This window comes from Stegostoma tigrinum, chromosome 10, assembly GCF_030684315.1.
Source record: "Stegostoma tigrinum isolate sSteTig4 chromosome 10, sSteTig4.hap1, whole genome shotgun sequence".
Taxonomy (NCBI): Eukaryota; Metazoa; Chordata; class Chondrichthyes; order Orectolobiformes; family Stegostomatidae; genus Stegostoma; species Stegostoma tigrinum.
Window position 1 is genome coordinate 70,547,453 of NC_081363.1, and position 26,878 is coordinate 70,574,330.

General features: G+C 43.5%; 1 protein-coding gene across 25 annotated transcripts in view; it reads right to left on the minus strand.

The window, feature by feature from the left end:
* The window catches only part of LOC125455632 (alpha-(1,6)-fucosyltransferase), a 658,909-nt gene that overhangs the window by 184,986 nt on the left and 447,045 nt on the right, over positions 1–26,878 (minus strand). For 23 of the 25 annotated variants that reach the window (XM_059649250.1, XM_048537870.1, XM_059649243.1 and 20 more), the window contains one exon: positions 10,266–10,697. In XM_059649250.1, coding sequence (XP_059505233.1) covers positions 10,266–10,468 — 203 coding nt within the window. In that variant the 5' untranslated portion in view covers positions 10,469–10,697. Of the gene's footprint in view, positions 1–10,265; positions 10,698–12,440; positions 12,568–12,761; positions 12,877–26,878 lie in introns of those variants that run through there. The other 2 variants (XM_048537876.1, XM_048537879.2) reach the window with 2 other exon arrangements.

The window sequence follows — 26,878 nt, forward strand, 5'->3', positions numbered from 1 at the left end:
ACAAGTTAGATTGGTGAGAACTGTCCACCCCATCCTTGGTAATATGGAACGAGTGACTTCTAGCTTATTCCGAGAATGTGCATTTCAATGAAATTTACTGAGTTTCAGCGGACTTGGCACTGTGCTGTTGATGCCACAGAAAGGACGTAGCCCAAGTAATGTTATAAAATGGAAGCAGCCATATTAACTGCAAATTGTGCTTTAAAACCCCAAAGGGCCCTCAGAGCTAATGGGAAAACATTTGATTGCTAAATTAATTGATTAATGAAAATAATAGTCAGTTGCTGAATTGGTGAGCAACAATCATCCACTATATCTACTTGGCTTTGGTTTCTCTCTGATGATATTTTGCAAACTTGGCACCACACATATTCAAGTGTTCCGGGTTATCAGGGGAAACAAACTATTTTCTTTTCAAATCAATTGCTTTGCCTTGGTTAGTTAGTCGAGATTTTTTTTCCCCCTCGCCAGATCTTTGGAGTAATTTATCAGAAATTTGAGAATATAAAGAAGGAAGGGAGTGCAATTTGCCAACTTGGAGATAGGCTGCTGCTTTCCCTTGCTACTGAATGATGGTGGCTTTTTCTTTGTAACACAGAGGTGCCATTGAATCATTCATAGCCAAAAGAAAACCAAGTCATTCTGTACATTGTGAGTGAACAATTCACAATCAGTGTCACCGTGTTATAGAACACAGTAAAACACAGCAGTTACCTTAAGTCTGAAATACTACACAAGATGCCAGAAGAATTCAATAGGTCAGGTAGCATCTCATGGAGAGTATTCGTTGATGCGCAGACTATACTGGTCCTAGAGGAGTTGTGGTAGGAGGTGGGAAAGGCATTTGATGCTTATCATTCTGCCAAAATTGGCATTAACTTGATGAACATGCCAACAAATTTCCTTCCTGGAGGAACTAAGAATATGTTTGGCTTTTTGGTTGGAGGGGCACCTCAATCAACAGTGTGACCAAGGGTATGGAGACAATGCAGGAGTTTGATCCCTGAGAACGACACCCCAGCCTTTACTTCTCATCCCCTTTTCCTTCTAAACTCCACCTATGGAAACCTGCACGTCTTTTGGGCTTTACATTCCTGTTCCTCTTTATCACTTTATGCTGCTTTCAGATCGATTTTAGCACAGTTACTCATGTCTCATTCGGACCCATCCTTGGTTTCTTCACTATATCCATATTCATCTTTTTGGCGGTGGCATCATGAAAACCTTTCATCGTTTAGTCTGCACAGGCTTCAATCCTACCACAGACCTGATTCCAATATCGGAGGTCCAACTCTGACTTTATCAAACCTGCTGATCAGGAGGGTGCCTCTTCACATCTGGCGTGCTGACCTTGACCTTGCAGAGGCTGGTCACAAACCCTGAGACACATCTTCCCAACTTGCCTCTTCCAGGTATGCCTAACCTGAAGAAGTTATCCTCCTCCCTCCGGACCAACCTCAGGGAATCTTTCTCCCACTGCAACTCTCTTGTCTCTGGACTGACCTATCCCCTCCCTACCTCCCCACCTACCTTCTTTTCTCTCCATTTTCGGTCCGTCTCCCCGTCTCTCCCTATTTATTCTAGAACCCTCTCTCCATTCCCCTCTCTGATAAAGGGTCGAGACCCGAAACGTCAGCTTTTGTGCTCCTGAGATGCTGCTTGGCCTGCTGTGTTCATCTAGCTTCACACTTTGTTATCTTGGATTCTCCAGCATCTGCAGTTCCCATTATCACTGATACAATTTTAACCTCACTGTGAAGCCTCTTCCAGGGATGCCTAACCTGAAGAAGTCACCCTCCAGATCAACCTCAGGGAATCTCTCTCCCACTGCAACTCTCTTGTCCCTGGACTGACCTATCACCTCCCTACCTCCCCACCTATAGTCTTCTGTCCATCTTCGGTTCGCCTCCCCCTCTCTCCCTATTTATTCCAGAACCCACACCCCATCCCCCTCTCTGATGAAGAGTCTAGGCCCAAAACGTCAGCTTTTGTGCTCCTGAGATGCTGCTCGGCCTGCTGTGTTCATCCAGCTTCACTCTTTGTTATCTTGCTCTGGCAAACCTATTGGTTTCGGCCGCTCCTGCCCAACTGAACTAATTTCTCCTCATCTTAAGTCCAATTTTGCTCCACTACTTCAATCTCTTTGTACTTACATTTGTGATTCTTCTGTCATTACATGCCAGTTCCAGAGTGGCAAATTTCCTGGCAGATTTTCACCATGGACACACAACTCCTCTCCCCATCCATTCCCTATCAGGACAGTCTGAAGACTCTCTCTGCTTCTTAAGTGAACAGTCCTCACCTTGCTTAGCCTTTGCTCACCTTGAACAATTTCTCTCAACGCATCTCACGATGTTCAAGTCAAAAGTGCAGCTATGGGTACACACGAGCCTCAGCTATAAAAATAGATATTGCTAGTGAAACCCAGCAGGTCTGGTAGCGTCTGTGGAGAGAAAACAGAGTTAACATTTCAAGTCTTTTCAGAAGAATCACTGGACTCAAAATGTTAACTCTATTTGTTCCCCACAGATGCTGCCTTATCGGTTCAGTTTTGGCAGCAATCTCTGTTTTAGTCTCAGATTTCGTGCATCCTCAATTTTTTTTAAAAATTTTAGTTTGGACCCCCCAGCAATTATGGTGGGCTATGTAAAACTTTTAGTCCCAGTCCTATTTGGGCCCCTCTCCCAACTCTTTCTCTGGGGCATTGATGCACCTTCCTGCTCTCATCTGGAAATATAAAAATGGATTTCCATCCTTTTCTCACTTTTATCTAGTCCACCTCTGACTTTAGCCATACACTTCCCTGGTATCTTTGCTTCCATTTCTGGGAATGAAATGTTCACCAATATCCACTACAAACTCACCAACTCTCACAATTACCTTGATTACACTTTCTCGCAGCTTGCTTCCAAGACTCCATTCCATTCTCCCAGTTTTTCCATTGCATTGGTTCTGACGTGTCTTTCTTTCTCCTCAAATGAGCACCCACCACGGTTAACAGAGCCCTCAGCCATGTCTGACCCATTTTCTTCACTTCTGCCTCCACTCTTTCCACTGTCTGTGCAGTCGGATTCCCTTGGTCCTCACTTTCTACCCCACCAGCTTCTCCATTCAAAGTATCATCCTCGGCCATTTCTGTTACCTCCACCAAGATACCACAGTCAAACAGTCAATCTTTGCCCTACTCTCCCATCTGTCAATGTCGTCTCCTTTTATTTTCCCATTTTTTGATTCTGGCCTGAAATTGGATTAGAAATGGTTTTAAAGCCAAAGACTGTTCAAGTGTTGCTGCACTATTTTTAAATAAATGGCCTGAGGCTCGTAGTAAGTCTTCTTTACATGAATGTTGTTTTAGGCAGTTGGAAAAGCCAACTAAGAGACAATTTGGACCCAAGGAAGAGAGACTTGGCCACCAACAAGTAACTGAATGGTCTGTGAAATGGTGACAAGTTATCAATGACACAGGCCTCCTGTCTGGCAACAACTATGTGACCAGCATCAGGCAGCTAAACAGATTGGGGATGTCAATATTTCAGTCAGAAGCCATTGGACCTACGGGGAGGGAAGCAGGTATTTTTGCTCTGTTCATCTCTCCAGAGATGGTGTCGGGCAGCACTTTTTGTTCTTATTTTACTATATTTTTCATGCTTTTAATGAAATATTTCAACAGAAGTAAGGCATTCAACTCATTAAGCCTATTCCATCACCTATTCAATTATGCTTCTCTTGTATCTCAACTACACGATCCCATTGTATTCTCCAATGGTCCTTGCTCCTCTCAAATAACTACATAACAATCTCAGCCTTCAACAAATCTATGTCAGCATAGGACTTGCAGACATATTAGATTAATAAGGAGGAGGTATTAAATTTTTTAGCAAGCATAAAAGTGCATTAATCCCCAAGGCCTGATGAGCTGTATCCCAGGCTGCTACGGGAGGCAAGGGAGAAGATTGATGGGGCCCTTGAGGATATTTAATAGTTAATACTTCACTGGCCATAGATGAACTGAAAGATAGCTGATGTGGCTCCTTTGTTCAAGGGAGGCAGCAGGGATAGACCAGGTAATTTCAAACCATTTAGTCTGACGTTAGCGTTAGGGGAAATTATGGAAAAAATTCTCAGGATCATATCAATCAACACCTAGAAAGGCCAGGAATGATCAGGAAAAGTCAACATGAATTTGTTGAAGGGAGATCCTGTCTGGATAATTTTATTGAGTTTTTTGAAAAGGTGACTAAATGTATTGATGAGCTAAGTGCAGTTGAAGTGGTTTACAAGCCTTTGACAAGATCCCACACGGAAGGCTGGTTCAGAAGCTCGGAGCCTATTGGATCCAAAGCAATTTGGCAAATTGGATCTAAAACTGGCTTGCAAATCAAAGCTTGAGGGTGGCCAGTTTTTTTTTTCATTGGAAGCATGTGATCAGTGGTATACCACAGGAATCACACCTGGGACCCTTGCTGCTTACGATGTACATTAACATCTATGATATGAATGTCGAAAGTGCATTTACTAAATTTGCAGATGACATGAAAATTGGTGGTATTGAGCAGAATGGTCTCAGACTACAGTCTGATATTTATCATCTGGTAAACTGGGCAGAGCAATGGCAGACGGATTTTAATCTTGATAAGCATTAGGTGATGCACTTTGACATGATTAACAAGGGAAGGACACACAATGAATGGTGGGTCACGAGGGGGAACTGAGAAACAAAGGGATCTTGGTGTACAAGTTGAAAAATCTGAAGGTGTCAGCACAGATACATTGGGTGATGGAGGAGGCATTTGGAATACTTGCATTCATTAGCCAGGGCACAGAATATCAGAGTAGGAAGATCTTGTTGCAACTCTATAGAGCATTGTTTGGGCTGCAATGGAATACTGTGCAGTTCTGGTCAGTGCACTATTGGAAGGACATGATTGCATTGGAGAGGGGCAGAGCAGATTAACCAGGATGTTGCCTGGGGTGAAAAGTATCAGTTATAAGAAGAGGCTGAATAGACTAGGTTTGTTTTCCTTGGAGCAGAGGAGGTGGAGGTGAGATCCAACTGAGATATACAAATTTACGAGCAGCTTGAATAGAATAGATTGTCAGAGTCTTTTTCAGACAGTGAGACAGACACGTCTAAGACCAGGGGACACATGTGAGGACTCAGTGGCTTAGAGGAGATCTGAGAACAATTTTTCTCTGCTCGAGCACGGTAGAAATACAGAAGGCACTGCATAAGAGGATAGTGGAGGCAGATATGCACCCGACATTTAACAAGCATCTGGATAAGCAATTAAAATACCAGGGCATAATGTGATGAAGCTGTGGTTTTAAGAGGTGTATTTTATCCTAGTTTCTTTTGAGAGAGAGATTGAATGAGAGGTATTTAGCAGCCTATTGTGATGCAAACAACTTGTAAGATATTGGCCTTTTTTAAAAAAAGTTGCAACAAAGGAAGCAGCCTGAGTGGGCGCAGTCAACTCTCACAGATCAAGGACAATTTTTGATAACAAAGTGTGGAGCTGGATGAACACAGCAGGCCAAGCAGCATCTCAGGAGCACAAAAGCTGACATTTCGGGCCTCAACCCTTCATCAGAGAGGGGGATGGGGAGAGGGAACTGGACTAAATAGGGAGAGAGGGGGAGGCGGACCGAAGATGGAGAGAAAAGAAGACAGGTAGAAAGGAGAGTATAGGTGAGGAGGTAGGGAGGGGATAGGTCAGTCCAGGGAAGACGGGCAGGTCAAGGAGGCGGTAGGTAGGAAATGGAGCTGCGGCTTGAGGTGGGAGGAAGGGATGGGTGAGAGCAAGAACAGGTTAGGGAGGCAGAGACAGGGTGGGCTGGTTTTGGGATGCAGTGGGGGGAGGGGATGAGCTGAGCTGGTTTTGTGATGCAATGGGGGGAGGGGACGAACTGTGTTGGTTTTGGGATGCGGTGGGGGAGGGGAGATTTTGAAGCTTGTGAAGTCCACATGGATATCATTGGGCTGCAGGGGTCCCAAGCGGAATATGAGTTGCTGTTCCTGCAACCTTCGGGTGGCATCATTGTGGCATTGCAGGAGGCCCACGATGGACATGTCGTCTAAAGAATGGGAGGGGAAGTTAAAATAGTTTGCGACTGGGAGGTGCAGTTGTTTGTTGCGAACCGAGTGGAGGTGTTCTGCAAAGCAGTCCCCAAGCCTCCGCTTGGTTTCCCCAATGTACAGGCAGCCACACCGGGTACAATGGATACAATATACCACATTGGTAGATGTGCAGGTGAACATCTGCTTGACATGGAAGGTCATCTTGGAGCCTGGGACGGGGGTGGGGGAGGAGGTGTGGGGGCAAGTGTAGCACTTCCTGCGGTTGCAGCAGAAGGTGCTGGGTGTGGTGGGGTTGGAGGGGAGTGTGGAGCGGACAAAGGAGTCACAGAGAGAGTGGTCTCTCCGGAAGGCAGACAAGGGTTGGGATGGAAAAATGTCTTGCGTGGTGGGGTCGGATTGTAGATGGCAGAAGTGTCGGAGGATGATGTGTTGGATCCGGAGGTTGATGGGGTGTTATGAGAGAACGAGGGGGATCCTCTGGGGGTGGTTGTGGTGGGGGCGGGGTGTGAGTGATGTGTTGCGGGAAATGCGGGAGATGCCGTCAAGGGCGTTCTCAACCACTGCGGGGGGACAATTGCGGTCCTTGAAGGACGTGGACATCTGGGATGTCAGTGGGCTTGAAATGGACATCAGTTTCTAGCTGGTTAACTGAGATGGAGACTGAGGGGTCCAGGAAGGTGAAGGATATGTTGGAGATGGCCCAGGTGAACTGGAGGTTGGGGTGGAAGGTGTTGGTGAAGTGGATGAACTGTTCGAGCTCCTCTGGGGAGAAATCTGTTACATTGATGACTGTATCGGCGCCGCCTCTTGCTCCCTACTGACTCCCACAGCTACATAGAATACACCTCCTCCCACCAACCCTCCTGCAAAAATTCCATCCCCTATTCCCAATTCCTCCACCTCTGCCGCACCTGCTCCCAGGATGAGGCATTCCACTCCCGCACATCCCAGACGTCCACGTCCTTCAAGGACCGCAACTTTCCCCCCACAGTGGTCGAGAACGCCCTTGACCACGTCTCCTGCATTTCCCGCAACACATCCCTCACACCCTGCCCCCACCACAACCGCCCCCAGAGGATCCCCCTCGTTCTCTCAAACCACCCCACCAACCTCCGGATATAACGCATCATCCTCCGACACTTCCGCCATCGACAATCCGACCCCACCACCCAAGACATTTTTCCATCCCCACCCTTGTCTGCCTTCCGGAGAGACCACTCTCACCGTGACTCCCTTGTCCGCTCCACACTCCACTCCAACCCCACCACACCCGGCACCTTCCACTGCAACCGCAGGAAGTGCTACACTTGCCCCCACACCTCCTCCCTCACCCCCATCCCAGGCTCCAAGATGACCTTCCATGTTAAGCAGATGTTCACCTGCACATCTGCCAATGTGGTATACTGTAACCATTGTACCTGGTGTGGCTTCCTCTACATTGGGGAAACCAAGCGGAGGCTTGGGGACTGCTTTGCAGAACACCTCCGCTCGGTTCGCAACAAACAACTGCACCTCCCAGTCGCGAACCATTTTAACTCCCCCCTCCCATTCCTCATATGACATGTCCATCATGGGCCTCCTGCAGTGCTACAATGATGCCACCCGAAGGTTGCAGGAACAGAAACTCATATTCCGCTTGGGAACCCTGCAGCCCAATGGTATCAATGTGGACTTCACAAGCTTCAAAATCTCCCCTTCCACCACTGCATCCCAAAACCAGCCCAGTTCCTCCCCTCCCCCCATTGCATCATAAAACCAGCCCAACTCGTCCCGTCCCCCCTACTGCATCCCAAAACCAGCTCAGCCTGTCTCTGCTTCCCTGGCCTGTTCTTCCTCTCACCCATCCCTTCCTCCCACCTCAAGCCACACCCGCATTTCCTACCTACTAAGCTCATTCGCCCCCTTGATCTGTCCGTCTTCCCTGTATATCCATCTTCGGTCCACCTCCCCGTCTCTCCCTATTTCTTCCAGTTCCCTCTCCTCATCCCCCTCTCTGATGAAGGGTCTAGGCCCGAAACATCAGCTTTTGTGCTCCTGAGATGCTGCTTGGCCTGCTGTGTTCATCCAGCTCCACACTTCGTTATCTTGGATTCTCCAGCATCTGCAGTTCCCATTATCACTTATCAAGGATTATTTTTGTCAGCTTTCAGCAGTTGCTGTTGTGGGCTTGACAAAGTGTAAGCTATCTTTTTTTTTTAAACCTCTTTTGATCACAGCCAAAAGCTGGGGGTTCTCTTCCTTGGCTGCTGGATTGCGCGTGAGACAATCTGATTTCTGAATTTAGCTTATTGCCAATGTACGTGTTTATGGGATGTTACTATTTTGGAACAGTTAATTAGTAATAGTTGCTGAATCTAATATTCTGTTAAGCTTTCCAATAGAGTTAAGTTATTCTAAGTTCTTTCTTTTGTTGTGTTTTAACTGTCATGTTTAAATAAATGGGGTTTTACTTAATGTTGAGTAGTTTGACCAATCAAACTGCATCTGGAGCACAGCAATTTGCATTTGTCTTTAAAATAAGAAAACCTAAGGGTCTAAAAGCTACCTCCTTAAAATATTTCAAGGGTGTCTAGTCTGGTTTATAACAATTGTAGGCGATAGACTAAGTGCAATTAAATACGATCAGTGTAAATTAGTGTTGGGTGGTCGGCTCAGACACGGTCAGCTGAAGGTTCTGTTTCTATGTATGGCTCTCTATGATGACAAATTTCACCATCCTTCATGTGGAAAACAGCTTCCTGGTTTCACTGCTCAATGGCTCAAATCCAATTTTATTGTTGCACCATACCCTAGATTTTTGATATTGGAGGGAAGAGTTTCTTCGTATTTAACTTTTAAAAATGATTCATATTTTAGGTTCCTTAGTCAGATCACTCCTCAACCTAGTCAACTCTATGAGGCATATATCATGTTGTCATAATGTACGCCTTTCACTTTGATGAGCCTTGCTCCACCGACTCCAAAACAAACTTTGTTTTGCAGCTAAATAGCTCAAAGTGAAGCAAATTACTCTGAATAACGTTTGAGCAGGAAACACATGCATTAATTTCCACTGTTTCTGTTCCAAACCATTTGACTCAAAGCCAACATTACACTGCACTTTGCAATTACATGAGAAAGCTTTTAGTGATTTGTTGCATGAGTACATAACCCTTTTACATGTACATAATTTTTAACTGCTCACAAGTGAGATTACATTCCTATTTGTCTTCCATGAATCTGATCCGGAAACCCCACATTGCATTCCTTACGCCCCAGTTTTGTTCATGCCCTGTATTTCTTCCTTTCTGTGTCAAGCTACAACTTACTGAGCCTCAGTGAGCCAACTTAAAACTTGAACAGATAATGCTTGATTCCTCATCCAAGTTATTAACGGAAGAACTGAAGCCCCTGGGCAAAGTGGAGTTCATCACGCACAAGGATGGTGTTCCCTTTTTCGAAACTACATCCTATTTCAAATTCTCTTGTTAATACACCATCCGTACTTTCAAAAATCCAAATAGTAATATTCCTCGTCAAATCTCTCACAAACATGATTCATCTTACTCAGACACAACCTGTTGTTCATGATGCTGACTCTCTGACTGGCCTCATGTACGTCGAGTGCTCAATCTCACCGTTGCTGATGGTAAATTCCAGTAACTTTGCCATCAGTTAGGCTCAACAAACAGGTCTACAGCATCTGTGGAGGGAAAACAGAGTTAACGTTTTGGGTCCAGTGACTCATCTTCAATGAACCTGAAGCATAAACTCTGCTTTCTGTCCACAGATGCAGCCAGACCTGCTAAGTAGTTGTTCCAGCAATTTCTGTTTTCTTTTCTGATTCCCAGAATCCACAATTCTTTGGTTTTGTTTTTAAACAGGGCTGCAGATCCTTTGTTTTTCACTTCTCCCCACATAACGATATTCAGTCGCCAGAACAGTACAGCTGACCACAAAATCTGGAAGTAACACCCAAGATTGCCAGCATCTTCAGAAGGCACAGCATAGCAGTTTTTGTTCTGTGAATCTCAATTTCAATGGCATGCATTAATATCTCATTTCAATTACAGGCCTGCCCTTATAAGGAGATCAATAGTGTAGCAGTCTCTTGACCCACTCACTGAAATGTCATTGTTCAGTGGCATCAATGATGTCACAATCGACAACTGGAGCCCCTGACACACAGTGGCCCTCTCTGACCTACCTCAGTGACTCAGCCATCTTCCGCAAATCTTCATTTTGCTGTTTCAAACGCTCAAGCTTCGCGAGGATCTTGGACAGTTCTCTGCTGGAGCGATCCGGTTGGTCACTGTCTCTGACTAGATGCCCGCCGATGTAGAACAGCAGTGTCCCCCAGGCAAGAAGGATCAACATAATCCATCGCCAGGAGCCAGTCCATGGCCGCATCTTCAGCTGGTCTGGTCCTCAGTACCCGCTCACAGGTGAAAAATCGCCATGCTTTCAGAATCTGTGCAGAGAGGAATGAATGTCTGCCGTTCTTTTCCTCAACGCATTGTGCCAGGAATTCTCTCAGCTCCCGAAATTTCTTGCACCCTTCTTGTTTTCCCCCCAGATGAACCTTCCCCTTGATTGGACAATCAGCAAAGTCACTTATTAAAAGCCTTTCATTTCGACTCTGCACAAAGAGAAGAAAAAGAACACATACACATAATTGGATTAATTAAATGACTTACAAATAAATGATCTACACATGAAAGCAATTATACTGAAATGTTGTAGAGGAAGTGTCAGATCTCTGTGCCTGCCCTTTGAACTGAAAAGATTTGCCCTTTTGTAGCTTATTTCATTAATCCATGCAGTACATTAAAAGTCATTGCAAATAAACACAAATAATATTCATCCACAGGCCAAGTTGAGCTAGGAAGACAGACATTTTGAAGGCTGCTGCAACAAGATAGATGCATCATAACTGACTGCTGACAATTATTCAAAAGCCTTCACAAATGGAAGAAACTTTTAAAAATTAAATTGCAATGTATATTCATCATTTGTGTTCTGCAGAAGAGTGAATTAGTCTTGGAGGCGGCTCCAAAACCATGATCAATGCTGCTAGTTGATATGAGAAAGCCACGGCCTCATGTCTGATGGTCTACAGACTCACAAATAATGTACTGCTTTAACCCTGAACCCATGGTGACATCCAGCAAGTCTTGTCTATATAAAGTACCTACAGGGCTTTGTTTCAGTCCTTCCTCCAACCACAGGAAACACTACCTCATCAACGAGACAAGCTTCTACTGACAGCAGTGAATGCAAGATGTAATGTGTGTCACTTCAAAGGACAGACGAACATGTTGAAAGATTATAATTACTTAGGATTGTAAATAAGGTCATACTTGGGCATTTTAGTCTTGTAAAGAAATTGTGAAATGCCTGCTTGGCTTTCAAGTGATTTGCAAGGCCGAAACTTGGATGAGTTTGTTGGAAGCTCTCTGATACAATGTCAAGAATGGCTTGGGCTTCATCGTAACACTCATAACTAGTTTCAAACCCGTGAAGGAGATATGTCTTTAAATCTTCAAAATTATTGTAACATTAAGACTGCCAAAATGGAGTACTTTGTTAAACCCATCCGATTACCTCATGATTTGCAGATTGACACTTAGATATTTCTTTCACTTAAATGTTTACTGGAAAGAGCTTGAACATTAAAATATAGAACAACAATGACAAATTAATGTGGGGGTGTAAAGAACAATACCATATTTATGACAAAGATGCAAGCCTCAGTTACAAACAAACTTCAATACAAGTCTGGTCTTAAGTAGTGGGTGCACCACAATTAAAAGTCTAATAGCAGTACTTGTTTATATCAAAAACGCATTTCAACAAAGCATTATTCTTTTGTGAACACAGCAGCAGGATGAATGAGTTTTAATTTCCAGTGCATTGCCCCTTCACATATTTCAACAGTAAGTGACAATGGCAATTCGAAAAGGCTTAGTCGTACACGATACGTTAACTTCCTGCGCTGACAAAAGAGGCACTGGTTAGCCTATGTGAGCTTAAATCCAAAACATGAATTCTCTTGCAATAAAGGTCGAAGAAGTCCCAATTTTGGGGTACAGCATTCATTATTACATATGCAAATGCATGGACGTCAAAAGAGAACAACAGAATATCCATGATTCATGTGGTTAGGCATCAGTAATGTCCACATTTCTGCATTTAAATACACTTTAATCTGTAAAACACTGTAGAGCTGAAAAATAAACAGGTATTTGTAGGAAACAAAACTGAACTGTATGTGGGTCATTGAAATACATGATAAAACTTTGGAGTTAACTACCTTCCAGAAAAACATTGTAATGACATAAAAACCAAGATTTATGCAGAAAACCATGAAGAGGACACCTACCAGTAACTTGCATCGTAAAACTGGAATGAATTGGTTTTGTGTGAACTATTGATAAAATTCATGTCACAAATAATTCCTCCTCTTTCAATTTCCATGTTCTATGTTTTCCATTAATGCTTAATTCACTGCATTACCCCTTATCTCCAGGTCTGTGGCTTCTTACAAAGAAGCATTATGTGGAGCACAGTTGATTTGTGGTTTTTAAAACCTCTCTAAGATGAGGTCACTGCTCCTGGGAACTGCCATACTCGTCATGCCTGCATATCTCTTGCGATCAGCAATAAACAACCAGGAACTTCCAGGGAACACTGACACACTCACCTACAAAAGAAGACCAGTTGTCCTGTCAGAGTTCGAGTGCACACTTTACTCCTCCTGAAGTAAATACACTTCACTAATACAACATCAAGTACATGGCATAACGTGTCCATTCAACTCTAAAAGGCCAATAAATTTCAGAATGCTGGGAGTGACCTACAACGCCCTAGTACTGTAGGAATATCTATACTTCCCAAACACATCACATTCTAAGAAGCAACAGCCCACCACCACAACATGAAGATTTTCACATTCCCTATCACAGAACAAAATCTACGTGCAGCAGCCATAAACTGAAACATACTGAAAGACTCACAAATGAAGAGATTACTGACAGGATTTGGATTCTTATAGAATATGTTTTAACATGAATCTCAATTAAACACAAATTAACAGGTGAATGATATTTCAGACAGAAAGGCCAGTTTCACTTTAAATAGTCAATACTGTGCAACTGTGGCTGAGAGAACTACAAACACTAGTCAGCTTTCACCTCCCTCAATTCCAGGGGTTAGATCATCGTCAGCAAAGTGCCTTTCCATTAACCCCTTCCCAAACCTCATCAAAGCCCAATGGTGTCGTGTTTCCCCAAGTTCAACTGGGGAAATTTTTGACTGACCAGCCATCATCATCACAGTTTATGACTTCGGCACTTTTGGGGCAAACACCAGCTCGTTCACAGCATTTCTTTATTTCACCTTCTTGACAGGTAGGCATTGTTGACCCAGCCAACATTTATTGCCCATACTTAGTCAGCCAGAAGGCAGATAGAGTTAACCACATTGCTGCAGGTCCGGAGTCACATGTGGCCAGAGTAGTTGAGGTTGGCACGTACCTTTCCCTGAAGGGCAGTAATGAACCAGATGGGATTTTACGACAATCAGTAGTGATAATCAAACAATTTTTGCTTTCAGGCCAGCTTTTTCCTCCCAGATTCCTAGTTACATCTAAAATTCACCACCCGCCACGGTAGGGTTTGCAGACATGTTCTGAATTACTAGTCCAGTGCTATTATCATCACACCACTGTCTCGACTTTTGAGCCAGCTCACCCAAAACATCCTAGAGTTCCGGTCTCTTTTTCTGCCAAAGCAGAAATTCTGACCTCTTTCTCGGAGAGTAATATGCTTTTTCTCCCCCCTCTTCACATAAATCGTCTGTGTTCCTTTTGCCATATTTGTCTGTTTCCACTGGTCACCCTCCATCTCCTTTGCTTGACGCTATCTTTTGAACCTCAATTTCTTCTGTCAGCTACACAGCTTATTTCGTAATTTCATTCTTGTTGGCATGGCTTTCAAGTCAAAGATCACTAGGGCACATGGAGCAGCATTTTTCATGATCATTTACCATTGACTCAAACTCAAAATTCATGTCAAATATTTGTAGCAACAGCATGGGTTTCCACAATATTTTAAACAAATTGTAAACTTCCTGCTGTTTCTGGGTTAAACTTTGGCCAGTTCTCACTAACTATACAGAGCTCAGTGAAGAAATCCAACAATTACAAGTTGAATTTATATGGTACTTTCAATATAATAAAAGGACCTCAAGGCACATGAATTTTATCATGCAAAATTTAATAGGCAATGTTAAAAAGATGAGATATACATAATATTACTTCAATGGCTCATGCTTTAAAGGATTGTACAAGAGGGAATTTATTTCATATTATAGGGACATAGCAAATGTTGCCTCTTTTAAAGAGTTCATTGTAAGTTCAATGTGGCCAGTAAACATTGGAGATTTTTTGTCTAAAACAATATGTCCTTGAAATCACACAACTGGCGATAACTGCTTATCTTGCCGTGGACCCAGCCTGGGATGTTTTGAACAATAATTGGCTTGGAGATGTTCCTGTTTTATCGGGTTCCATTGGAGGGAAGTCCACTCAGAGTAAGCTGCCGAGCCAATCTCGCCCATTTCTTAAAAAGCAAACTCGCAGCATCAATTCAGCGTAAAACCTACTGGCTCTTTTGAATGAATGACTGGAAGAACATCTCAAGATTGTAATTCCTAAACAAACTGTACCCAAGCCTTCAAAGTTGACCGTACAATATTTAATGACCACATGTGTCAGGCCATCAGACTGCAGAATATCTCACACTTTATCCTTTTGGTTTCAGAAATAATGCTTTGGCTAAACTGATTTTTTAGAGCCGAATTTGCAGAGAAATTGTTTTTCATATTTCTCAAATAATCCAAAGAACTACAGATGCTGAAATCTGAAACAAGCACAGTAACTCAGTGGTTTGCACTGATACCTCACAGCACCATTCATTTCCAGCTTTGGATGACTGTGTGGAGTTTTCACACTCGATCCGTGTCTGCGCGGGTTTCTGCCAAGTACTCCAGCTTCCTTCCAGACTCTAAAGATGTGTAGGCTAAGTGGATTAGCCTAGCATGGGAAGTGCAGAGTTTTCACTATAGGGTAGGTGGTATGGGTCTGGGTGGAATGCTCTTCCAAGGATTGGCGTGGAATCAATCGGCCAAATGGCCTGCTGTGAGGATCCTACGATTTCCATGATGATTTCAAAAAACAAAGCACTGTAGAAACTCAGCAGGCGCAGCAGCATCAGTGGACGGAAAAACAGAATTAATATCTTGAGTCCAGTGGCCCTTTGGCAGAACTCTGCAGATTGCACTTTTCGTTCTGTCCTTCTTTTCTCCTTCCTGAAAGAGTACGAGTGCACTTTGGGGAGTTTTAGTGGGATAAGTGTTTACGCTTTTACATTACTGACTGCGTACATTAATTGATTATTGAATCATATTGAATGAGTTTGATTGGGTAACACGATAATTATGGTTCTTACATAGTTTGAATAATAAATCATTCTGATGAAAACTTAATGTTGATAAGGTATTTGAGTTGTAATTTGGCAAATGGGGAAAATATTTTTATTTTATGTTGGTGCAAATGGAGTAAGGAGACTAAAGGGAGCATGCATTCCTCCAGCCTTGGTTGTAATGAACCATATAAACAGATATTAGTTCAGATGACCAAAAGTCTAGTCACCTAAGTAGATCTTAAGAAGGGGCTGAAGATCATTTTAATGACAATCAAATTGCAGTCCAAATATGTCAAATGACAGAAAGGAACAGGTTGACCAGAATAACAAATGGCTTCAAGTTCTGTGGTTAATTTCCTTCTAAGATTCAGTGCAATGTTTTCTTATATTTAGGATTGTACTAGTTTTTCAGTTGAATAGTCTTGAAGAAAGGCTTCTTCTTCCTCCTCTGCGTCCATTCAAAAATCCAATTAATCTTCCTTTGGGAGGAGAGCATAATTTTCTTTTTGTAAAGTTAACAGCTCTACAGCAAACAGTGAGAGAAATCAAATCCAAATTACAACCCATCTACATCACTGCTCATAGGCGTATAGTATTCTGAGTCTTTTAATGTGATCTTTTCCAGTACATACAGATTATCTTCCAAGGTTTAAAGGTGGTAAAGTTTAAAGTATATATTGGGCAGTGTAAGATGATGCTTTCTCTTTAAGTATTGTTGAGGCTGAAATGGATTACACAGCAATTGCTGACGAGGGAACATCAAATTTGTTCACAATGTTTAAACCAAATCTGCCCACAGACTCATATCCTGCTCCCTCACTCCTGGAACTACTCACTAGCCAATTTCTCTTCCTGGCTCTCATATCAATAGATACAGTCAATGGTTTCCTCCCTCCTTTCAATGCCATCACCATCCATCGCCTCAAGAAAATCGATTGTGGATATCATTTCCCTCTCCATTCCAACTCCAATTCCGTTTCCCAAATCTTTTAATGTGCAGCCGTTTCCCAAAATCCTCCTCTTGTGCCTCTCCATCGTTGTCCATCTGACTGGGCTATGCTTGCCTGCATCCATTCTTGTCTGCGTCAAGATTATCATGTGTAATTGCTCCTCTTCTTGTTTCTGTGCCTTGATCTCGGACATTCCCCCAAGGATCCTTTCCTGACCCCCTTTTTGACTCAGCAATTTGCTAGGCTACAACAATGAAATTCAAAAGCACATCCCTTTTGTGCATGTATACTCATGACAAATAGTTACATTTTACCATTACCTCTCAAGCCCCCACTGTGTCCAACTCATCACACTGCTTGCCTGACACCCAGGACAGGAGGAACAATAATTTTCTCCGACTCAATATCAGGGAGGCTGAAATCACTGACTTTGGTCCCCACTGTTCCCTAGTCAATGAACTTATCCTTTTTGATGGCTGTTGTTAGAAACTGAACCTGCAGTTAGGCTGCAATCTTGGTGGCATTTTTGGCCCTGAGATGAGCTTATAGCCTCATATTCGCACCATCATATATTCACAATGTACAGGAGGAAGCCATTTGACCTACTGTGTCTTTGCCAGCTTTCTAAGCATTTCAGTTTAGAGTCAGAGTCAATCTCCTGCTAACCCTGCACATTGTTTCTTTTTAATTAATCACTTAATGGCATCTTGAATGCCTCAATCGAACCTGCCCCTACAACAATTCCAGGCAACGTATTCCAGTCCTCAACTACTGCTGTGAGAGAAACAAATCATTGAGTTTACATTATTCTCTCTGCCTGGTATCACCCAACTCCATCCTTATCTCATCTGAAACTAACATGCATGTTGCCTCTAAATTTAACCATTCCAAACTAATCGTCGCAAACCTCCCATTGTCCAATGCTGTGTATATCTGTGGTAATCCAAAGTTCTGCTACCCACAAGACATCAGATGTAAAGCACATTGATCCAGGTGAAGACTGGATAGATATGAAGTGCACAGGGCTCTCAGAAAGAACCAGCCAGGAACACTTAACTTAAACTTGACCAGAGCAAAATGTACCACATGTCCAATGTACACAGAATCACAATCACAGAAATCCATGCAGCTTCTCTGGAATGCAATAAGCCTGTGTAACACATTTGGGGCCTGCAAGTGTCCTTGACCATACACAATTACTCTTCAGTTCACCCGTCTCAAGTGTACAGAAGGGATCACAGGCAGCAATTCAACATACAGAAGTTAAATTGACCTCAGGTTCACGTGAGGTCAATTCGTGGGCTTCAGTCCCAAACTTACTTTCAGGCAATCCTTCATCACATTGCCAGTTCCTAGTAGAGTGCAGAGTGACACAGGCAGTTTCTGATCTTACTTTAGGAAATGCAAATATTACACTTTCAGTGAGCAAAGTTACGGAATTCCATAATAGCCAATTTCTATGAGCCTTGCTTCCATCATATTGAAGAAATAAGCAATTTCCCAGATATACTCAAAATAACTACAGTCACACAGATGCAGGACCACACTCTCTTCTCATTTGACATAGTTCACCTCTGTTCAACACAACAGTTCAAAATAATATCCGAGATACTGCTATCAAATGGAACTAAGCACTCCTGGCTGTTAAGATAATATGTTCTGCATAGCTACCAAATGGCAGACTATTGCAACAGTAAAAGCATCCAGCAATCTCCACTGATGCAGAGAATGCCTTCACATGGAAAAAGTTGCACTGAACTCCTGCCATTAGACATGGCAGGAAAACTAGCATTCTTGGCTTTTTCAGAACTTTTGTCCCCACGATAACATGCTCCTTGTCTATCCCCCTTAAATAATGCGGCCCTTGAAGTTTAAAGGAAACGTGGAAATTCCAAAATACAAGTCAATTATTTTCTGATTCATAACACTTTGTTGGAAATTCCTCAAATTGGTATTGTCAGATCCTGATAGACAGTGTGGTCATAAATACACAAGCGACATGCAGTATATCATACTACCCTAGGGCACATTTCAGGAAAAAAATTAAAAAGAAGCTGAGATGATAAAACGTGGAATGGGTCTTTACATTTTGGAGCCAACACTTCTGAAATATTTTCTCAGCACCTTGACTCGTCTGAATAACGAAGTCATCTGTTGATGATCAGGAAATGCATGTAAATGTTGGCTCCAGAGGGAGCTTAAAGCACAGTGGCAATGTCCCTACCTCAGGACGAGGAGGCCTGGGTGCAAGTATCACCTGCTCCAGCGGGGTCTCATAACATATCTGAACAGGTTGATTAGAAAATAACCAAAGGTTGGCTCTATGTCCAGTTTGATGGATCCTCCTTCACTGGTGGCAAAAATGGAAATACACATGCCCATTGCCAGAGGTTTCCAACATGCTTGGTGACCACACATTACCATTGCTTAGAAATTATTTTATAACAAAATCTTTTCAGACTTTAACATCTGCTGCAATGCTTCTTGATCACTGGTATGTTTGCAGTCATTTCAAATCCAAGTAGTATGCAATGCATCGCAGAAATTTTATGATCAAGAAACTGATCAACAGAGAAATAGTTTTACTGACTTTATAACTTACACACCACTGAATTACACCTCATTAATGAGCAGCAGAGCTTAGAACAATGAACAATAAACCCATAAACTGTACAAAGAGTTTAACATTAAGATTCACCTCTGGCAATGCCTGTGTGAGCTGAAACAGGGCCAGCTTCTTAGAAAAATTCCAAAGACCAAACATTCACAGCAAATGCACCATTTTCAAATCATTAAATTATATCTTTATGCCCCATGGTGACATTTTTACATTACAATGAGAAAAGCTGTTGTTTGAGAAGGACCATTTTGCAGGCATTAAAGGGGAAAGTGCAGGCCTACAATCAGCTCAGGACACACTTCGTCTGACCGTTGCATTGGAATAATTTGGCCTCAGGATGATAAACCCAATTTGTCAGTCTGCTGCATCAATTCATTGAGCCTCCAAGTATATAGCAACTTTTATTCTGTTGGATCTGCATCTTACAAAATCATCTTAAACAGGCAAACTCCAGGTTGTCCAGTGAACCTTTCACAATGATTCGTAATTGTTTTTTATCTGAGTATCATGACATGATTGAAATTGCAATTGATAGTGAATCTTTGTGAAGTAACAATTTATCCCCATTGTGATATCATTTTCCGACACTAAATGCACAAAACGACCAACTCCTCCAGTTTTTAATCACTTGTCATGGACAACTTGTATCATATTGATAATAACTAGGTCTTCTTTTTTATTTCAGGGACCTTTACTACACTCTGTCAAATATTAACAAAAGTAACACGTGAAGTGTAATTTCCACAATATGCTTACTCCTTAAATGGACCATGTGGTGTTCTATTAACAACGAGTACTGTATGTAGTCCTAAGAACAACTATCAACTTTCAGCTGGTTTGAAACTTAAGCTTGCCCAAAAAATTAATGTTATAGTGTACCATTAATCCATTAATGTTCAAACATAGTTTAGTTCATGGATCGATTTTGAAATGGATGAGCAATCACAGATGCTTCAATCAAACGATAAATACTTGCAACATGGAAATGCTCCATGTAAGGTGCCTCTGGAATGCTTTGCAACAACTCAGCAGTTCATTGCAGATACCATTGAGATCAGTGTGTCTGCTTTTCACTATACAACCTGTCTATTCCTCCCAAGAGTATGGGCAGAAATCTGGAGAAAGAACTAGGGGAATGATGGGGTGAGGAAGAGCAGAAGCTCAGTCATGCTGCCGTAGGGACTGGGAAAACAAGCACATTCTTCTGGCGGTCATCTTTAATTTGCTCACTTACGATCACAGTGTCCCTCACAAGGCCAGCAGTGCACCACAGACTCAGGAGGGTCTCGAAGGAAGAGGATCTGTGCGCCCAGTTTTGAGAGCTGCAGTTTTAATCCGCAAATGGATACAGTTAACCCTTAATTGACTTTTGCAGGAGTTTCTGGCAACAATAATCACAGGGTATCAGTGATTACAATTTGACAGTGCTTTCTGTGAAAACAAGGGGCACAAACCTCACTGAAAATTGTAGTCTGGAAAAAGCTGCTGCAACAGATTGGGAAATTGAGTGCATGACAAGTTGTGGTTAACTCTCTCATGAAATCCAAAATTGTTACAGCTAACTGGACACAGTGAAGTGAGTAAGTCCTCGCAGCTGAATTGCTTGAAAGGAGGGGGTAATGTCCCCACTCCAACCTGCTCCAGAGCTGTGTAGTAGCAACAGGTTGATTGGAAAATATCTCAAGAAAGGATTAGACCTGCCTCGATTTAATACAATAAAGGGAAGCCATGGTAGCTCTTGTAGTACGGTGACAGTCTCCCTATCTCTAAATAAGGCGGCCTGGGTTCAACTCCCACCTGCTGCAAAGGCGTCATAACATTACTAAATGGGTTTATTAGAAAATATTGAAAAATTCAGGCCCAGACAGGAGGCAACTGAAGATCTTGATCTAGTGTACAACTGGGATTGGGTAGTATTTCAAGCAAAACAAAAACGGAGTTACAAGAATGGGTGTTTGAAATGAAGAGAAATAAAGAGATATGCAGTGGGGAGTGTTGAATTTTGTCTTGCAAAATAGGTGGGGTGAATACTCCACTGTCTTCCTATACAAACCAGTCAAGGTTCCCTAAACACAGAGGATGGGTCAGACACCCACAAAGTTGCTGGTCCTTAGGCTTACTGAATGCCATAACTGAATCGTTCAAGTGATAATCGTCTCAATCAACCTCCACTGCCATAAAATGTGAGGTAGTAGAAGATAGGTAAGAGTAGGAAGACCATTTTTCATTAAATTTGTTGAAAGGGTGGGAAGGAAGGAAGTGTTAATGCCTGGGGTGCCGTCTCTTTTGTGCCTCCTATCTGATTTTCAAAGCCCATTTTCCACCATCGCACTCTCCCTTTCGTTGGGCGACCAACCCTTCCTCACCCAAGAAACTATGAATCTGTATTATCTGATGCGAGTGAGATTTCTTTGTTGGCTTCCTTGTTGGTCCAGCAAACCCTGCCACTCTCTTCTGGCACTTCGAAACTCAAACGCTGCTAACCGATAGGAGCGTCTTTTCACTGAGGGGGAGATAGCTAGTTCTCGGTAACAACCAGCCTGCAGTAACTGGCCTTTTCACCACCTGACTTTATCTTCCAGCCCTATTCCTGACCTTGCCCAGAAATATTCAGCTCATGGGTCAAAACGGAACTGCTGTTTGACAGGGGGAAAGCCTATCAACATTAATAACTACAGACAACTTTTATCTTTACTATTATTCTCCATTATGCTGGTCAAATCAAGGCCTCCCCCATGAAGTTGAGGATCTTCTTCATGCATAACGTCTGGTGGAGCTCTCTACTTCAACATGAGAAACAGCCAGAGCCACAGTGTGTATGAGTGAACCCAGAATCAATCACACTCTCCAATTATTCTATTTCTTCATACTTCAATCTTGCTATGCCAGGAATCAGTCTGGTAAGCCTTTGTTGCCTCTGTCCATAGCCAGAACATCCTTCCTTAGATGTGGAGATGCCACTGCTGCACTGGAGTGGAAAAGGTCAGAAATCACACAACACCAGGTTATCGTTCAAACAGGTTTATTGGAAAGCACAAGCTTTCAGAGCCTCACTCCTCCTTCAGGCGTTAGTTAGAGAGGTAGTATTGGGTACACGTCTATGGGGTGAATTTGCATTTGCAGATATATTCTATTTTGTTCAAAAAGCACACAATTTACAGACAGTCAATATGGCATGTTATAAACTCCTACTTTAGAAAATAAAACCAGCCTGACTGCAAAACAAAACACAAAATTTCTAAACAAGGCCTCACACCTACCGTGCAGTGTCTGGCCTAAAAGGTCATCTCTTCTTTACACTGATAAAACCTTCAGTTCTCACAGGACAGTGCCTTCAAAGGAATTTAGGGATTTATATATGCATATTAATCAGTTAAAACCTTCTCACTGATTAAAGCTTTCAAGATTAAAGCCTTTTGGGTTTGTTTAGTATATTCTCACCAGTGGTGTGACCCTTTGGTTTTTTATTTAGAAATTTTGTGTCTGATGACACCAATCTCACTAATACCTGAAAGCTGGTTTCTTCAAATAAACCTGTTGGGACTATAACCCAGTGACAAGTGATTTCTGACCTTATCCTTCCTTAGGGAAGGAGACCAAAACTGCACACACTACTCCAGGTGTGATCTCACCAGTGGCCTGTACCACTGCAGCAAGACATCTTTGTTTCTGTACTCAAATCATTTCACTATGACGACCAACATAAAATTTATCTTCTCTTTTGCCTTCTGAATCTGTATGCTTACTTTGAGTGGACAACACCACCTGGGTCTTATTGCACCTTCCCCTTTCCCAAATTATTATCACGCAGATAATTTGCTTTCAACATTTCGACCAAAGTAGAGAACGTCTCACAATTTCACATGACACTTCAGCTGCCAAGCACTTGCCCACTCACTCAACTTGTGCAAATCACACCCAAGCACCTCTGTTTGCATTGTTCTCACAGTTCACACTCCCAACCAACTTTGTGTCAGCTGAAAAGTTGAAGATATTACCTCTAATTCCCTCATCTAAACTTGTTAATACATTTTGAGAATAGCTGAGGTCCTTGCACTGATGCGTGTGGAATCCCACTGCGCAAACTTCACTCAAATTTACACATTTATTCTTTATCTTTGTTTCCTGTTTGCCAGCCAGTTCTCTATCCATGTCAATATACTATCTCCAATCCCATCCACTAATTTATAAGCCATTTTGAAATCCCAAGTAAACCACATCCATGGGCTCCCCCTTATCAACTTTACAAGTTGCATCCTTGAAAACATCTTATATTTGGTCGAGATAATAAAATGTGAGGCTGGATGAACACAGCAGGCCAAGCAGCATCTCAGGAGCACAAAAGCTGACGTTTCGGGCCTAGACCCTTCATCAGAGAGGGGGATGGGGGGAGGGAACTGGAATAAATAGGGAGAGAGGGGGAGGCGGACCGAAGATGGAGAGTAAAGAAGATAGGTGGAGAGAGTGTAGGTGGGGAGGTAGGGAGGGGATAGGTCAGTCCAGGGAAGACGGACAGGTCAAGGAGGTGGGATGAGGTTAGTAGGTAGCGGGGGGTGCGGCTTGGGGTGGGAGGAAGGGATGGGTGAGAGGAAGAACCGGTTAGGGAGGCAGAGACAGGTTGGACTGGTTTTGGGATGCAGTGGGTGGGGGGGAAGAGCTGGGCTGGTTGTCTGGTGCAGTGGGGGGAGGGGACGAACTGGGCTGGTTTAGGGATGCAGTAGGGGAAGGGGAGATTTTGAAACTGATGAAGTCCACATTGATACCATTAGGCTGCAGTGTTCCCAGGCGGAATATGAGTTGCTGTTCCTGCAACCTTCGGGTGGCATCATTGTGGCAGTGCAGGAGGCCCATGATGGACATGTCATCAAGAGAATGGGAGGGGGAGTGGAAATGGTTTGCGACTGGGAGGTGCAGTTGTTTTTTGCGAACTGAGCGGAGGTGTTCTGCAAAGCGGTCCCCAAGCCTCCGCTTGGTTTCCCCAATGTAGAGGAAGCCGCACCGGGTACAGTGGATGCAGTATAACAGCAACTCATATTCCGCCTGGGAACCCTGCAGCCATATGGTATCAATGTGGACTTCACCAGTTTCAAAATCTCCCCTTCCCCTACTGCATCCCTCAACCAGCCCAGTTCGTCCCCTCCCCCCACTGCACCACACAACCAGCATCCCAAAACCAGTCCAACCTGTCTCTGCCTCCCTAACCGGTTCTTCCTCTCACCCATCCCTTCCTCCCACCCCAAGCCGCACCCCCCGCTACCTACTAACCTCATCCCACCTCCTTGACCTGTCCGTCTTCCCTGGACTGACCTATCCCCTCCCTACCTCCCCACCTACACTCTCTCCACCTATCTTCTTTACTCTCCATCTTCGGTCCGCCTCCCCCTCTCTCCCTATTTATTCCAGTTCCCTCCCCCCATCCCCCTCTCTGATGAAGGGTCTAGGCCCGAAACGTCAGCTTTTGTGCTCCTGAGATGCTGCTTGGCCTGCTGTGTTCATCCAGCCTCACATTTTATTATCTTGGAATCTCCAGCATCTGCAGTTCCCATTACTCTTATATTTGGTCGAGATCATTTTCCTTTCATCAATGCCTGCTGATTCTGTCTAATCCTGTCACTGTTCTCCGCAAGCTTTCTTATTCGGGGTTTGAGACAACAGACTCTTGGCATTCTGCCTACTAGCAATGTCTGGCTAACTGGTCTATAATTCCATGTTTTCCCTCTACCTCCTTTGTAAAATAGCGTGACGCTATTCAGCTACCATCCTATCCATAGTAACTGTTCCAAAATCTGTTTCAGAGCATTCTTTTTCTCCCAATCCACACTCCAATATGGCTCCTTTCAAGCCAACAGAAAATGACAGGGCAGACAGAGCTAATCCAGAATACACCCTTACTGGATTCTGCTTTCAATGAAAAAAAATGATGTGAAATTACTCAAGCAATTGCTCTTCTTAAGATTTCATCTTGGAGTTGTTGATACTACAGCTAGACTTCACCAGGAACTTAGCACATACTATTTGCTTTCAGAATCAAAGGTCAATTTTCCGATCTCCAAACTTCATCAACGTGTTGGCCTTCACTTTTTTTCTTCATGGCCTCAATGTGGATTCCCAATATTTCACCTGGATTAAAATTCAGACTTGACCCAACCAAACATATCTGCCATGATACTGTTGAGACTTCAGAGTTGAAATCTGGAACAACACTCACAGAAACAGATACAAGTGAAACTAGGATATTCCACAGTTAAAAGCTTCTCCCAACCTTCATATAGTCTTGTGATTTTTTTCAACTCTAAAGGGAGTCTCATTTCTATCTCGGACAAGTTTGAAGAGTTTCAAGAAGGGGTTTGCAAGAGACAGGACAAACATGCTTACGTGTTTCTATGGGTTTTATTTTTAGTAGTTTTGCATTAAATAGCTTGCCACACTTTTCTTGGTGATAGCCATTTGTATTTCATTTAAGAAATGAACAGATTCAGGTATGTTCAGATATGTCGCATATGTTCAAGTGAGGCCAACGTCGACCAGGGAGCCTCCGAAATGTCCACCTTCTTCCTCAACAGAGGATTCCCCAACTCTGTTGTCTACAGGGCCCTTAACCAGGTCCGACCCATCTCCCACACTTCAGTCCTCACCCCTTCTCTTCCCTTCCGCAACAGCGATAGGGTTCCCCTTATCCTCACCAACCGTCCCACCAGCATCCACCTTCAGAAGATCATCAGACACCATTTCTGCCACCTCCAGCAAGATGCCACCACCAGACACACATTCCCCTCCCCTCCCTTGTCTGCCTTCCGCAGGGACTGTTCCCTCCAGGACACCCTGGTCCGCACTTACTTCACCCCCCAACACCAACACCCCTCACCCCCAACAGCCCTGACAACGCCTTCCCCTGCAACCGAAGAAGGTGCAACACCTGCCCATTTACCTCCTCCCTCCCCAGTATCCAAGGGCCTAAACATACCGTCCAGATGAAGCAAGGCTTCACCTGCACTTCCCACAATCTAGTCTACTGCATTCGCTGCTCACAATGTGGTCTCCTCTAAACTGGGGAAACGAAGCGTAGACTTGGTGATTGCTTCACAGAACATCTATGTTCTGCTCGCAAAAATGACCCTGAACTACTTGTTGCCTGCCACTTCAATGCACCACCCTGCTCCCTGGCCAGCTGCAGTGTTCCAGCGAAGTCTAACACAAGCTGGAAGAACAACATATCATTTTACACTTGGGGACCCCACAGCCCTCCGGACTCAATATGGAGTTCAATAATTTTAGGGCCTAAACTCCCCCATGTCCCAGCCCCTATCCCACACACCAGGCCTTGTTACCACATTGCCTGCCATTACACACCCCCTGTTGTTAGTCACTAACAGTCCCCATTAACAACTATTCACCCTCCCAGCCTGATCGTTAGCAACTCCTCTATCGCACAGTCTTTCCCTCTTTTTGTGGCTCTATTCTATCATTTATTCCCTGCCCCACCCACCTCCCTATTTTCAGCATATAAACTGACGTCTTCCCAGCCACCATCAGTTCTGAGGAAGGGTCACCGGACCAGAAGTGTCAACTGTTTTTTTCTTCACAGATGCTGTCAAGGCCTGCTGTGCTTTTCCAGCAACTTTGTTTTTGTTGCAGAAAAATATCATTTGGTTGCATTGGAATTCTACATAAACATAAAAACATTGGGGATGAATTCTCTTACTTGTCTCCGGCTTCATTATTTTGCTGGCCAACTCATTTGGATGCTCAACACAAGATTCCAGTA